General features: G+C 40.3%; 1 protein-coding gene across 1 annotated transcript in view; it reads right to left on the bottom strand.

The window, feature by feature from the left end:
- CLMP (CXADR like cell adhesion molecule) overlaps window positions 1-13,926 on the bottom strand; it is a 122,819-nt gene extending 108,893 nt beyond the window's left edge. The window contains exon 1 of the mRNA XM_074215313.1: window positions 13,825-13,926. Within this exon, the coding sequence (XP_074071414.1) occupies window positions 13,825-13,852 (28 nt within the window). The 5' untranslated portion in view covers window positions 13,853-13,926. The remainder of the gene's footprint in view (window positions 1-13,824) is intronic.
- Between the last annotated feature and the right edge of the window lie 1,727 nt (window positions 13,927-15,653).

Genomic DNA, 15,653 nt, shown 5'->3' on the forward strand with positions numbered 1-15,653 from the left:
ACTTCAATGCCCTCCTTCTGGCTTTGCTTCCCAGCTTCTCTGATTTTCTTACTTCAAATCTCAGGGAATTTTCTCCAATTTGTCTCCTTCCCACCTTCTCATCCACCTCTCTCCTTCTCCAGTGCCTTCCTTTTGAAATTATCAGTCCTTAACTTTCCATGAAACTTCTACTTACAGAGTTGTTTGAGTGATAGACCTTCCATAGAAGGTCATTTTTTCGTCCCTTTTTTGCATTCCTGTTGCTTATGGTAAAACCTGGAAGCTGGGTGGTATGACAGTGATAGAGTACTGATAAGAGTGCTGGACCTGAATTCAAATCTGACTTCAGATCCTTACTAGTTGTATGATCTTGGACAAATCACTTAACCCTGTCTGCCTCAGTTTCCTCATTTGTAAAAGGAGTTGGAAAAGGAAATGACAAACCACTCTAGAATCTTTGCTAAGAAAACCCCAAATGGGGTTACCAAAAGTCGAACATGACTGAACAACAAATGCCTCCCACAGAGTAAGCCCTTAATAAATTCTTCTTAACTGACTGGAGAATAAAACATACATATATATCATATCATATATATGTGATATATATATATATATATTATATAGTAAGCACTTTAGTCTATATCATATGCATACAAATATAGTCTTTGTATATAAATATATTACATATGTTTTATATTTATAACTTTATGTGGTAGCTAGGTGGTGCAGTGAATAGAGGGGGTCAGTCCTAAAATCAGGAAAACGCCTTTTTCTGAATTCAAATTCAGCTTTAGACTCTTATTATCTGGACAAGTCACTTAATGCTGTTTGCCTCAGGTTCCTCCTCTGTAAAAATGAACTGGAGAAGGAAATGATACTCTACTATCTCTGCCAAGAAAATCCCAAATGGGGTCACAAAGTGGTGGACATGACTGAAACATCTATGTGTGTGTGTGTGTGTGTGTGTGTGTGTGTGTGTGTGTGTGTGTGTGTGTAGTTTTCCATCAGTCAGTCAAGATTTTAAGTACTTATTATTTATATTTGTGTTTTTTTGTATGTTTCAATAATGGGAATGAAAAACACACTGAATGGAAACCAGGTCTGCAGTAATGACTAATCTGGGTCCCAGAGTACTAATGAGGATGATTGTTTCCCTCTTCTAGGCAGAAAGGTGGGGACTTACAGGGGCAGATGTTGTATACACTGCCAGATTTGATTACACTATTGCTTCTGTTGAATTTTTTTCCTTACATATAAGTCAAGATTTAATAGAGAGTATGATATTTTATGTAAATATACAGAAATGATTGTCAGAAAAACAAAAACCATGAATACAACTTTAAAGTAAAAGTTACATTGATGGTCAACCCACTAGTGATCACTACCTTCAATGTCTGCTATTCTCTAGACACTAGAGATCTTCAAGGTCCCTTCAAGCTCTAACGTTCTGGGACCCTCTGACATACAAACTTTCAAATATATTCTCATTTGAAAGGTACTGTAGTACAGAAGAAAGCACACTGAATTTACAGTCAGTGCATCTGAATTCATACCTTACCTCTCTCCTACTTACATACAATTTGTGTGACTTTGGACAAGTCATTTCTTTTTTTTTTAATTAAAGTTTTTTTGTTTGTTTTGTTTTTGCAAGGCAGTGGGGTTTAGTTAAGTGTCTAAGGCAGGATTTGAACTCAGGTCCTCCTGACTTCAGGGCTGGTGTCATGCCATCTAGTTGCCCCACAAATTAAAGTTTTTTAAATTAATTTATTTTTTCCAACTACATGCAAATACAGTTTTCAACATTCATTTTTGTATATGATTATGAGTTCCACATTTTTCTCTCTTTCTTCCTCCCTCCCCTTGACAGCAAATAATCTGTTATTGGTTATATATATGTATAATTAAGTTAAAACACATTTTCATACTAGTCATGTTGTGAAAAAGAATCAGAACAGAAGGAAAAAACATAAAACAAAACAAATTTTAAAAACTGCTTTGGTCTGCATTCAGACCTCCATAATATTTTCTCTGGATGTGATGGCATTTTCCATCACAACTCCTTTAGAATTGTCTTTGATCATTGTACTGATGAGAAGATCTATTATGGTTGTTCATCACACAATATTACTATCAGTGTATATGATTTTCTTCTGGTTCTGCTAACTTCATTCAACATCAGTTCATACAAGTCTTTCCAGGTTTTTCTGAACTTTGCCTTTGCGTAATTTTCTAGAGAACAATAGTACTCCATCCCATTTTTTTTTTACCACAATTTGTTCAGCCATTCTACAGTTGATGGGTATTCCCTCAATTTCCAATTCTTTGCCACCAAAAAAGAGCTGCTTTAAATATTTTTATACCTGTAGGTCTTTCCCCCTTTTTTATGATCTCTTTGGGATACAGACCTAGTGTCACTCTTGTCTGTTTTATAGATGGGGTACACTCAATTTCACCTGCATAATAAACAGTTTAGGGCAAATTCCTTCCAGGGCCCCTTCCATATCTAAATCTATGATTATATGATCTTTGCCACATTTCTCTCAAGTGTGGAGGATTGTTCTCCCTTTCTCAGATAGGAAGAATGAGGTAGGCATTTCCTTGGTATGTTATAATGAGGAATAAGTCTATAACCCCTAGAGGACAGGGGCTAACTTGGGTTAAATTTCTGAGCAAAGTGAAATAGGGTCCCTGGAGGGCTTAATCACAACTTGTTGGAGGATGAACAATCAGACAAGAACTTGTTTCAATTTTCTGAGAATCTCAGGGGAAAGAGGACTATAGAATAACGATAGTTAAGAGTGACTGCATGGGGCAGCTAGGTGGCACCATGGATAGAGTACTGGCCCAGATCTGAGTTTAAATCCAACTTCAGACATTTAATAATTGCCTAGCTGTGTGGCCTTGGGCAAGTCACTTAACTCCATTGAGTCAAATAAATTAAATTAAAAAAAAAAGAGTGATTGCTATTCACTTTTGTTTAGTGCTTTAAGGTTATAAAGTATTTTGTTCACATAGATAATTTGGTCTTTTAAAAAACTCTGGGAGGTAATTATAACAATATTAGTCTCATTTTACAGATGAGGAAACAGAGGCCTTAGGAGGTTAAGTCACTTGCTTTAAAAGTCGTAGTGTTAGGGGCGGCTCCCTGGTGCAGTGGATAGAGCACGGGTCCTGGAGTCAGGGGGATCTGAGGTCAAATCCATCCTCAGACACTTAATAATGACCTAGCTGTGTGGCCTTGGGCAAGCCATTTAACCCCATTGCCTTGCAAAAATCCTAAAAAAAAAAAGTTGTAGTGTTAATAAGTATCAGGCCTGGAACTGGAACCCAGGGTGTCTCTAACTCGGAACAGTCTTGTTTTCTCTCTATCCTGCCTCTGCCTGTTTGCAAGAACTTAGAATTTACCTGGGGCGAGAAAGCCCCCCCCGCCCCCACACACACACAACACAACCAATAGCAAAGTCTGTAAAACAGTTGGACTTGGAGAGACCTTATGGCACCATTCTAAGAGCTCTAGACTTTAGGTCAGCGGAAGATCTGAGAGGGCAGTACCTCTGTTACCACGGCTGCTGCTGCATTGACCATTCTAAGTTAGTTCTTTAGTGACATACACTATAGAAATCCCAAGAGGCTTTTTTAACTTGCCCCCTTGTCCTCCCAGGGTCTCCTGTCTGCCCCATCTCTTAGTGACCCAAGATGACCCCATCCTTACTATTGCATCGCTTTTGAAAACTGCCAATTTTCTATACCAACTATGGAACAACTCTGAAGTTAGCCATTCATTTTCTATTTCCAGTGTGAGCAAAAACAAAACAAAACAAAACATTTTTCCTCTTCCCCCTCTTGTTCCACTGAAACCAAACAACTCTCAGACTTAATGTCGTCTACAAATACAAAATAGTGTGACTGGATTAATTTTATGGTGGGAAGAGAGGGGAGATAGGAGTCAAATAAAAAAACAATAAAACTTCCAACCATCTCCTTTTTTGGTTTACATGATGCCAAACCCAACAAACCCTTATTTATCCACAGTACAAACTACCATAAAGCTGAAATAAGAAAGTTGTTTTTCACACATTTAGCACAATTTTTGGAGAAAGATACAAATGGTAAGTACATAAGCTAATATCACCCATTTACTCAAAAAAGCAACATCTGGAGAGAGTCAAAGGGTCAGTACAAGAAGCAGCCCAATCCCTTGGACCTTTTACAAATAGATCCACACATCTCTTCCATGACAACTAACAACAATTCTAACATTTTGAAATCCTAACTGGCCTTTGGAAGGGTAAATATTTTTCAGAAAGATAAACCAAGATCCCAAAGTGTCTTTGAGTCAGGAACTTGGTCATCTATGGATAACATATGTGTTATCTCATTTAACCAGAATTGTTATTTTATTTGGAAGGAGGAGGAAGGTCCAGAATTCTAATTTCACTTCCATGAGCAACTCCCAGTGTGAAAGTTTTCTTCACCAATGAAGGTCAGCAACCTGCTTGGAGAGTGTCTTGGGGGCATTAAGAGGCTAAATGACTTTGCACAAAGTGAAAAGGTGAGTATGCGTCAAAGGCATAATCTGAACCCAGACCTTAAAGCCATAGCCAACTCCTCTATTCACTATAACCACACTGATAATAAAAATAAGTTTACATATTTAGAGCATTTCAAAGCTTGTAAAATGCTTACCTCACACCACCCTTTGTGAAGTGGATGGTATGGGAAAAGAGATGAGAGCTGTGATTTCATCAGAGTAGGGAGGTTCTGATAAAGGTCTCATTTCTCAAGTATACCATATTTCCACAAGTATAAGATGCATGCTTTTCCAGAAAATTTGGAGTCTAAAAGCTGGGAGCATCTTATACAGTGGTTGTAGATTTTTTTCTTGCATTTCCCACTTTTTCAGTCTTTGTGCTCCTTGTTTCACATTTTTTTTTTTTACCAGTATATTGGGTTCTGTTTTGCCACATTCTGACCAGAAATGACTGAGAAAGGATTTTCATCTAGTGCTGAATTCAAGGTCAAAGTGAATGGAAATTGTGCTGCTGAATGTCAGTTCGGTCCTCTTCAAACTGAGAAAACAATCAGAGACTGGCTATGGGAAGAAGCCCTGACAGAAGAAGCCACGAGAGGCAAGGCAGCCAAATGGCCTGAGTTAGAGAGGAAATTGAAGAGATGCATAGAACAGCAAAGGGCCGGTGGAATCCCTGTGTCTGCAAAGATGGTTCAGCAGGAGGCCAGAAGAATTGCTGATGAAAAAGAAGTGACTGATTTCAAAAGAGGACACGATTGGTGCTTCAGGTTCATGAAACAAAATGGCCTAAGCATACGTTCACGCACAGACTTGCCAGGGAGAGCTTGTGGTCAACCCCAGACCAGAGCACAGGCAGGAGAGCAGTCAGAGCCTCTCCTAAGATGGTGATTAGTCATCAAACACAGATGAGGATGAGCTAATGAATGGGAGTTTTGACAGTGATGAAGAGGTGTATAAATTTTATGATGAATAAAATTTGAGTTTGATAACTTTATGGAATACATTTTTTTTTCAAATTTTGGGCCCCCAATTAAGCTGAGTCTTATACATGGGAAGATCTTATACATGCAACTACTGTCTTCTACCTGGAAATTTGGTCAACCTTGCCCAGGTCCTGTAGTTGGTATGTGTTAGAGACAGGATTTGAATCCACTTCTCTATCCAACATGCCACACTACTTCATTATGAAATAGCTACTGCAAGCATTATCATTTCCATTTTTTTCTGTGAAAAAAATTGAAGTTCAGAGTGAAGTTCCACAACTAATTAAACTCAGATATGCCATCTCTTAGACCTAACTTCTTTTAGATCTTCCTTAGACCTAACTTCTTGAAACTAGCTTCTTTCTTTTTCTTTCTTTCTTTCTTTCTTTCTTTCTTTCTTTCTTTCTTTCTTTCTTTCTTTCTTTCTTTCTTTCTTTCTTTCTGCAAGATACTAGGGTTAAATGACTTGCCCAAGGTCACACAGCTAGGTAATTATTAAATGTCTGGGACCAGATTTGAACTTAGGTTCTCTTGATTCCAGGGTTGGTGCTCTATCCACTGCTTCATTTAACTGTCTCTACCTCAGTTTCTTAATATGTAAAATGGGGATAGTAACATGAGATTACTAAGTGGTGCAGTAAATAGAGCATTGGGCTGTGTGACCCTCACCCTGTATGACTCAGTTTCTTCATCTATAAAATTAGTTGAAGAAGGAAATGACAAACTACTCTAGTATCTTTGCCAAGAAAATTCCAAATGGGGTTGTGAAGAGGCAGACACGACTATAATAACTGAATAGCAACAACAATGTGTACTAATTTATCTCCTTATGATGATTAAATGAAGGCTTTCAGTTCTTTATATAAACTATTCATAGCATTCTCTGGGGTACAAAGAACCCTCTACACTAGAACTCTAACAGAGCACCCTGTATATCCCAGCCATAGCACTGATTGCTGTTAACCTTGCCTCTAGGCAAAATAAAACTTACAATAATATTCTTTTGACACTTGAGGGTAGCTGAGTTTCCCAAACTGGGGGTTGATGAAGAGGTTGAGTATTCACAACACAGTGGCCATATATAGGATTGAATTCTGTTAGACAGTGAACACAGGGATGGGGACACTCAGAGTATTTATGGCAGCCGCATTGTCCAAATCAACAATAGGAAGATCATTCTGACACAGATTACTCCTTTCAAAAAAGCCTTATTAAAATATATTTTTTGACTCCCAGATCTCACTTTAAGGCATATATCTCAAGGAGGTAAATGGAAGAAAGAAAGGTCTATTATATACCAAAATATAGCAGTACTTATAGCAGTCACAAAGAATTGGAGGCAAAATAAATACCCATTGATTGGGAAAAAAATCAAACAAATTGAGGCACATGTGCGAATGAATATTATTAATATGCTGTAAAATATTAAATATAAATTGTTCAGAGAAGCACAGGAACACTTATTTGTATAAAACCTTTTTAATTTAATGCAATTGAAATGGTCTGTTTTACACCAAATTTTACTTTCTCTTGTTTATTCATAAATTTATTCACCTAGAAGTCTGATAAGTAATGTCTTTTTAAATTTTCTGATAAAAATCTCTCTCTCTCTCTCTCTCTCTCTCTCTCTCTCTCTCTCTATATATATATATATATATATATATATATATATATATATATCCATTTTGACCTTATCTTGGTAAATGATGTGAGATATTGATCCAAGCCCAATTTCTATTGTATTGCTTTCCAGTTTTCCCAACTTATTACCAAATAATGAATTCTTATCTCCAAAGCTTAAGTCTTTACCCTTGTCAAATACAAGGTTATCATGTTTATTTGCTGCTGAAAAATGTATGTCTACTCTCTTCAGTTGATTTACATTTCTTATAACCAATACCAGTTTTGATAATTATAGGAACACATAAAAAGATGTAGAATAAAGCAAGCAAAACCAAGAAAATAATATACTGGATGTATATAGAAAAAACAAAGGTCCCCTATCCCACTCACCCACAAAAATGTAATTATAATGATGACCAAGCTTATTCAGAAAAAAAGATAAAAAATACCTTTTTCCTTGGAGAAATGGAAAACTATGGGTGTGAAACATTGCTTATGCCATCATAATCGGTTGATATATTGGCTAGTGTTGCTAAACTGATTTTTTCTTCTCTTTCTTTTTTAATTATTATTTTTGTATTATAAAGGATTTTTTATGAATAGGGGAAGAGGAGAGGAATTATCATCATGCTCATGAATGGAGGTGTTTTAAAAACATGGACTAGCAATAAATTATTTTAAAAGCATTTTTAATCTTGAAATTGACACCACTCTGAAAAATAAACCATGGGCCTCAGTACATTACACATCACTTCAAAACATACAGCTGCACATTTTTCTCACTTTTTCTTAACCATCCCAGCAATCTTGAACAGCCTTGCCAAACATGAGCAATCCCATGTGAACCAAATCACATATATCCCTGTTCACACACATATATGTCTTCAGGCTAGGTTACTCACTTCCTTTCTTCAACAACCCCACCTTCCACATCTCACTGTAAGAAGCTTATGAGTTTCCAGGTACAATAGCTACCTTGAAAATTACAACATTCATGCTTGAAAAGTCAATTTTTTTTAACAGCTCAAAAATCAAACCGATTTTAGAGCATTTTTATTTCACAGAATTGAATGATCATAGAAACAACTGAGATCTTGCAGAGCAAAATCACTTAAAGAGAAAGGCACGAGTAACTTCTCTGTTTTGAATCACATATTCCAGATAGGATTGGTAAAAGAGCTGGGTCTGGGGAGAGTTCTCATCTTTTTTCTAACACTAGTTAGTACTGTGACTTTGGGCAGGTAACCTCATCTTTTTGGATCTCAGTTTATTTATCTATAAAATGAAAGGGGTTAGATTGGATGGAGTTCTAACATGGCTATGAGCAGTCTTTCCTAGATGTTCATTTCATCATTATCATAGTATTTCTGAATTTCAGTCACATAAATAAACCCTATGCTGACTACAGTAAAATAATAATGATACTATTATTATTCATTACAATTTCTACTTATGCAGCACTTTAGATTTTAGGGAGTAGTGTTGAAGACATAAAAAAAGAAGTGAATGAGCAGAAAATGAGGTTGATCCAGTAATGCAGTAGGAATGAGTGAGACTTGATGGACAACCTGGGTACCAAGCTGGTACCCATGTAATGAGGACCTGGACCAGTTTGTGGAGTGAATTCTCCAGGGAGGGTTCATGGGAGGGAGGGGACAAGAGTCATATAGGATGAGAAGGGGATGAAGGGATCACAGATTTAGAACTATAAAGATCCTTAGAAGTCATTAGATCAAATCCTTATTTGGATTTAAATGATTAAATTCAGTATATTTTCCATAGCATCATACAGTCCTTCCTCATGACTCTGTATTGGTACATTCAGAGAGAGAACACCTGGAAAGCATATCTTTTGACTCCATGATGCATTTAAAGTTTATTCACAATGAAAACATCAGCAAGTTGCAGGGAAAAAGAAGTCTGGATAAGAATCAAAGATCTGAGTTCAAATTCTGATTCTGTTACTTACATCTAAATGACCCTGGACAAGTCACTGAACCTTGGCTACAAAATTATGGGGGTAAGATTAGATGACCTCTGAGGTCATTTTTGGTTCTCAAGCTATGATTCCAGGATAGTAAATAGGAGTTGAACCACATTTTCACAATTTTGCAGACTGGGAATCTGAGGCATAGATTAAGTGATTTGCTCATTTAATTAATTAAATGATTTATATATAAGTGTCAGAGCTAGGACTTGGATTCAATTTCTCTGAGAGCCTAGAGACAATGTAAAAACAGATCTCTCTCTCTCTCTCTCTCTCTCTCTCTCTAAAGCGTCTTCTGAGTTATAAATCATGTTCCTTAAACCAGAAGTTTGTTCCCTTTGTGGTGTGGACCCCTCTGGCAGTCTAATGAGACCTTTGGACTCCTTATGATAATGCTTTTAAATGCATAAAAATACATCAGATTACAAAGGGAGACAATTATATTGAAATTTTCTCTCTCCTTCACTTCTCTTTTCTTTCTTCTCTCCACTCTCCTTTTTTTCTTTTCTTATCCCCCCCCTATTTCTTTCCCTTCACCCTCTCCCCCTCACTTTTTAATTTTTCTCTCTCACCCATTACCCTCCCTCTCAATCACTCCAGGTTTAGAACCTGACCTTGGAATGAAAACCATTTCAAAAAAGAGCTCCATGTGACAAAGCTTCTTTCTCACTCAGGCAAATAGACCTTGGTATAGCAGGGTTTTTGTTGATTTGTATACAAAAATTTTTTTACAAGAAATAATTTTGTGTGATAAATATGTTCTCTGATCTTACTATAGTAATTTCCACTATAGCTATGATACAGAGGAAAAAATAATGGACATTAATCAAATGAACCAGGTTAGGTTAATGAGCATTAATTATGGCCCTGGCCCTGAGATAAATGCTGGAAATGAGATCTGGATTCGAGTTTTAGCTAATTCAGTTCTGTGACTCTGGGGACAATAGAATTTCAAATTTCTCATCTATAAAATTCAAATAAAAATATTTTTACTACCAATTCCATGCAGGGAGATTATGAGATCACATTGTGTAAAAAACTAAAGATGCTATAGAAAGGTGTTATTTTTATGATGTAATTTCATTTGTTCTGTGGGCATTATGGTGGAGAGCCCAGAAGAATGTGAATTCTTCATATTTTTTTTTTCCCTTTGCCTGAGCTTATTGTGGCCGGGCAGATGCTTATCTCTAGAAGAGTGACAAGTACAGACCTAGCAATAGGATTGAACTGCTATTATCTGTGGACCATCTTAGCCAAGAGTGGGGGGGCTCTTTTCCAGAAGTCTGGCCACCAGGTAATGAATCTTTTAGCCACAGTAACTCATGGAATGTGGACATGTTTCAGTCTGCTATTGTGAGAGAAATACATTGTTGAAAGCTTAGTTCTTTGATTATATCAGAGAGTTACCTCTTCACTTCAAAAATCTCAGCTATCCTCCCTGAAAAAGAAAAAAGCTACCTACCTTAACTCTGTAAGGGGAAAGAAAAGAGCAAAGATAACAGAACAGTGGGCTTGGATTGAGTTAAGACCCACGTTCATGAGTTCAAATCTGGTCTTAGATACTGATGAGCTGTGTGAACCTGGATGCGTCACTTAACCCTGTTTGCCTCAGTTTCTTCATCTTTTAAATGGACTGGAGAAGGAAATGACAAACCATTCTAATATCTTTGCCAAGAAAACCCCAAAAGGGGTTAGGAAGAGTCAGACATGACTGAAAAATGACTGAGCAGTAACAGCTGCACATCATAGACTTTCAATAAATATTTAGTGAATGAATGAATCAATCAGTGGGATGCTTCACCAGGAAGGTTCAATGCATTCAGAAGGTCATGGAATTTAGAATTTGAAAAGACTTTAGAGGAATCATAGAAGGCAACTAGTTAACCTAACCAGATGTGTTTAAATCTGGCCTCAAATAATTTTAAATCTGTGTGAATCTGTTTAAATTGCTTAATTCTAATAGCCTCAATTGTAAAATGGGGTTAACAGTGCCTATCTCCAGTATTGTTGTGAGGATCAAATGAGACAATATTTATTGATCCTCAGAACAAAAATAATGGACATTGATCAAATGAACCAGGTTAGGTTAATGAGTATTAATTATGGCCCTGGCCCTGAGATAAATGCTGGAAATGAGAAAAACCTAGGAAAACCTAGCACTACATAATAGGTGCTTGTATAAATCTCATTCCTTTCCCCTGTATAGACCTAGAGCTAGAAGGAACCTCAGGGATCATTTACTTGAATCTTCTCATTTTACAAATGAGGGGAGGTAGAGGAAAGCTTTGACTTGCTCAGGGTCACAAAGTTACCTATGTGTATCAGGTCCCCAGATTCCAAAGTCAGTATTCTTTTCATTGCATTTTGTCCAATCCCATTGTGTTATAATTAAAAAGAGTGATGCCTACAGAAGTGAAAGGACTTGTCCAAGGTTGGAATTTGAACCCAGATCATGAATCTTGAGTATCATAGTTTTAGAACTGGAAGGGACCAGGGAAGTCACCTATTTACAGAAAAGGAAACCCAGGCTCATGGAGGTTAAGTGATTCCAAGTCCTTTATCTTCAATTCCAGATCTCTTTCTATCATACCACACTGCCTTTTCCAAATACATTCATATTCATAAACTCAGATGTTACATGAACTCTTAATGCACAGAGTTTAAAATATTCTAGGTGATCTTCATAAATACTAGCAGATTTTAAAATCTTTCCATTCTTTTCTTGTATGACTCTCCTTCATGCAACCTATGCTTTAGCACAACTGGTCTCCCCACCATTCCCAGTACATACCTCCCATATTCCTATTGCTATACCTTTGTTCACGCTCATTTGCCTAGAATATGCTTTTCTCTAGCTCTCCCTCCCTTCCTCCCCATATCTACTTATCCTTTAGTCCAACTCAAATATCATCTATTTCATGAAGTCTTCTCTGATTTTACCACTAGTACTGATATTCTCACATCTCAGCTAGCACTGTACTCATACCTCCCATTCGCTTATCTCGTATTATTTTGTGTAATGCTCATTTGGGAACATGTCAGACCCTTCTAGCAGACTATGAACTCTATGAGGGCAAGGACTGGTTCTTATCAAAATTTTCTATCAACTCCACATGTACGGGTTTCAGAGAATTAGCCATAGGGAATCTCTTGGATAATGTGACTGGAGCTGGAATGCATTAAATGCCTTCTGGTTTAAAGGGTAACCAAGATGCTGTGACATAACGAAAGGAGCACCCAGATATGCAGAATAGCAAAACTCAGCCCTATTCACTCACAAGCATAGGACTCATGTCTAAAATTCTTTAGTTATTGTCCTAAATAAGCAGCAGTGTTACAAGAAAAACAAAAAAAAATAGTCGTTTTAATTTGGAGTCTTCTGGTTATGAATGTATATGTGTACCTGTATGCGTGTGTGGGCATGTATGTGTTGGGGGGGGCTCAATTTCAAGTTCACTTTAAAGTATTGTCTTACTACACCTCTGTCTCTTAGAGAACTGCTCTTCTCACTTCATTCTTGAACCCTTTTGACCCCCAGCTAGTCCAGGATCTTCGACTTTCTCAACTCTGGATTTGTTGCCTGGAGGATTTCTCTTCCAGGTTCCTTCTGACCTCCCTGACCACGTAGCTGGGGTGATCAGGAAACCCTTCCTTATGTGTGAGTCTGTCTGTCAGCTCTTCTGGGACCCTGAGCTCCCACCCTGTCTCTCTGGCTGCCTCCCCAGGCCATCTCAGCTTCTTCCTGTCTGCTCTTGCCCACACACATCCCTAACTAGTATTCTTTCACAAACCTGTCTGCTGTCAGCTCAATCTGGGGAGTGAAATGGAGGGAGAGATCTAACTGAGGCTTATGGACTCAGAGATTCTTCGTGAGCAAAGTTAGTTACACCCAAATGGATGACCAAGAGAGCTTCTGCCCCCCTTTCTCGGCTTTCCTTCATTTAAACACGCAGACACCCCCCCAATAAAGCAAAACACCCTAAAAAACCCCTTCACAATCCCCCCTCCACCCCCCAAAAGTTACTTGGTTCATGTTTGCCCTTCTTCCCCCTTTCCCCCTAACCTTTTCTCAGTTGCCTATTCTTAGACACTCTCTCTCTTCCTGGCTGTTCTCCTTTCTCCCCTTCCTGTTCCCCATCTTTTCTTCTTTCTCTCCACCCTTTCCCAGCTTTTCCTCTCTTCTTTCCACTCCTTCTGGACACGTTTCAGGGTCTCTACCTTCTTGCCTCTCCACTCCTGGCCCTATTTTTGTTCCCCCTTTATCTTTCCAGTTTTTAGTCCCTTCCCTGCATCCTCTCTTTCTCGCTTACACTTTAACACATCTGTTTCTAATCCGAGTTGTTTGAGACGCCTGTTGGAAACAAAAAAGCCCCCTTCCCCCACCTTGGGGACCCGGCACCAACATTCCTGGATCAAAGGCGCCTTTCCTAGGTTTTCCTCCCCGACGCTCCCCCAAACGACGCCCCCGCGAAGGGGTCCCAACTTTCTGATGGTTGACGGCCAAGAATCCAACGCCACACCTTGAAAGTGCCGCCACCGGCCAGAGCCAGAAGCCCGTGGCAAGGGGACCCCCAGCCCTCCCAGAGCGCGGCCGACCCCGCGATCCCCAAGGCACGCCGGCCGCCCCGTGCTGCCCGGTGGAGAGGGGCCTAGGGGGCCAGGGGAAGTGGTAAAGCGGCCAGTCAGCCTCCAGGGCTGCGGCGGCTCGGCGGGGCACTCACCTAGCAGGAGGATGGGCAGGAGAGACATCCTGCGGGCAGTACGCGGACCCTTCCCCCTCGGTGGCTCCCGGTCCCCGGCGCGGCGCGGCGGGCGGAGGAGACCTGCAAGGAACGGAGAGCCACGTCTCTGGCACGCGCTCCCTCTAATTGCATCCATGTGCCCGCGAAGGACCGAGTCCCACCCCCCGCCTCCCCCCGCGGCCTCCCCAGCCCGGGAGGGGTCCGCAGCACACCCCGCTCCTTACGGGGGGCGGGGAGCCAGGAGCCTGCTCTCCCCTAGAGGAGCAACGGGGCCGGAGCTCTCCAGCCGCACCGAAACACTTTTCCCTGTTTGGAAAGAAAGAGGAATGAAGAAGGAGGAAAAAAAATCCTGCTGAGCAGTCACCACATGGGCGCCTCCTGCTGCCAGCCCCTCCCCACCATCATCTGGAGCATCGGGGAGCTCCAATCTGTGGCCCGGCTGCGGAGCTGGCAGGGGAAGGGGCTTCTCCTTCTGCATGGGGGGCGGGGGGCGGGGCCAAGCAGGGAAATCTAGACGCAACTGAGTAGGAGAGGAGCTTTGGAGGAGGGTCGCCCTTCTCTTCATTGCAGTCCCAAGTCCCCCAGAAATGCCGAAGACTTCCGTACAGCTGTGGAGACTGAGGCCGAGGTCATCCAAAACCCTCTGAGATGACCCGTCACACAGCCAACACGAACCAGAGCTAGTGGCCGGGACATTTGGAGTGAGGATTGAAAGGGGGGTAATGGAGAGAATCTTCAGTTTGGAGTGAGGAAGATGTGTTTTCAAATTCTCCCTCAGATCTTAGTTGTATGACCCTAAGGGAAATCATTTAGGCATTTCTGTGCCTTAGTTTCCTCCTTTGTAAGACAAAGGGGATGGACTTGCCGGCCTCTTAGGGGGTCTTTCCAGATTTTAAATCTAGGATCCCAGGTATGATTAAAAAGGTCAGTTAATTCAGTCAAAACAAATAGTTTGATTTGTTTCTATAGCATTGCCTTCATTGATGGTCAATTCTCATATCCTGCCGATTCTTTTCTTTTGGCCTCTACTTTTCTCTCTGTTTCTGTCTTCTTTTTTTTTTTTTTTTTTGGTCAAAGTATGTGGTAAAGTGTATTGAGCAGTAGAACAAAAGAAAGAGAAAGGAAATTATATTGCATTATCTTGCTAGTGAGAGGTATGGATAATTAGAAGACAGATTATATGGGATTAAAGAGTATTTTAACTAAAAATTCAAACAACAAACAAACAAACAACCCCCCCCCTTTGCCCAGAATAGCATCCTAATAACCCTTTGCAGAAAGCAAAGGAGGAAAAGCAGACCAAACTCCCTTTTTACAATGGAGGGCCCCAAATGGACTACAGGACCCCAGCCAAAGGAGGCCAGCAGAAGGATGAAGGGAGGGCCAGATAGGCCAGCATGAACAGAGAGCTGAGATCAGCTCTGTTGGCATCCATCTACTCTCCCCAGGCTGGGGAAGTAGAAGCCTGTCATTCAGGGGGACTACAGCATGGAGGCAGCTGGAGGAGGCTGGACCTGGAGCTCTGGGAACAGAGCAGGAGAAATCTGCCTGAGTCAGCCTCTAGGCAGGGGGGTGCTAGGCGAGCCTGCTCGTTCTCCCCTCTGCCAATTTCTGGCACATGCTTCCTGTGGCTCTGTTGGAACTCTGGACCTTTACTGTTCTCTGCTCTCCAACTTTGAGGGTGTCTCTGGAATTGGGGCAGCCCACTGAGGCCCCCTGTGCTGTGATTATATGAAGCTGACAAAAGGGTAGAGGGTGAAAGCGCCCGACTTATTGGTGGTCTCACTGCTGACCTACATTGGGAATGG

The sequence above is a fragment of the Macrotis lagotis genome, chromosome 1 (assembly GCF_037893015.1).
Source record: "Macrotis lagotis isolate mMagLag1 chromosome 1, bilby.v1.9.chrom.fasta, whole genome shotgun sequence".
NCBI lineage: Eukaryota > Metazoa > Chordata > Mammalia > Peramelemorphia > Peramelidae > Macrotis > Macrotis lagotis.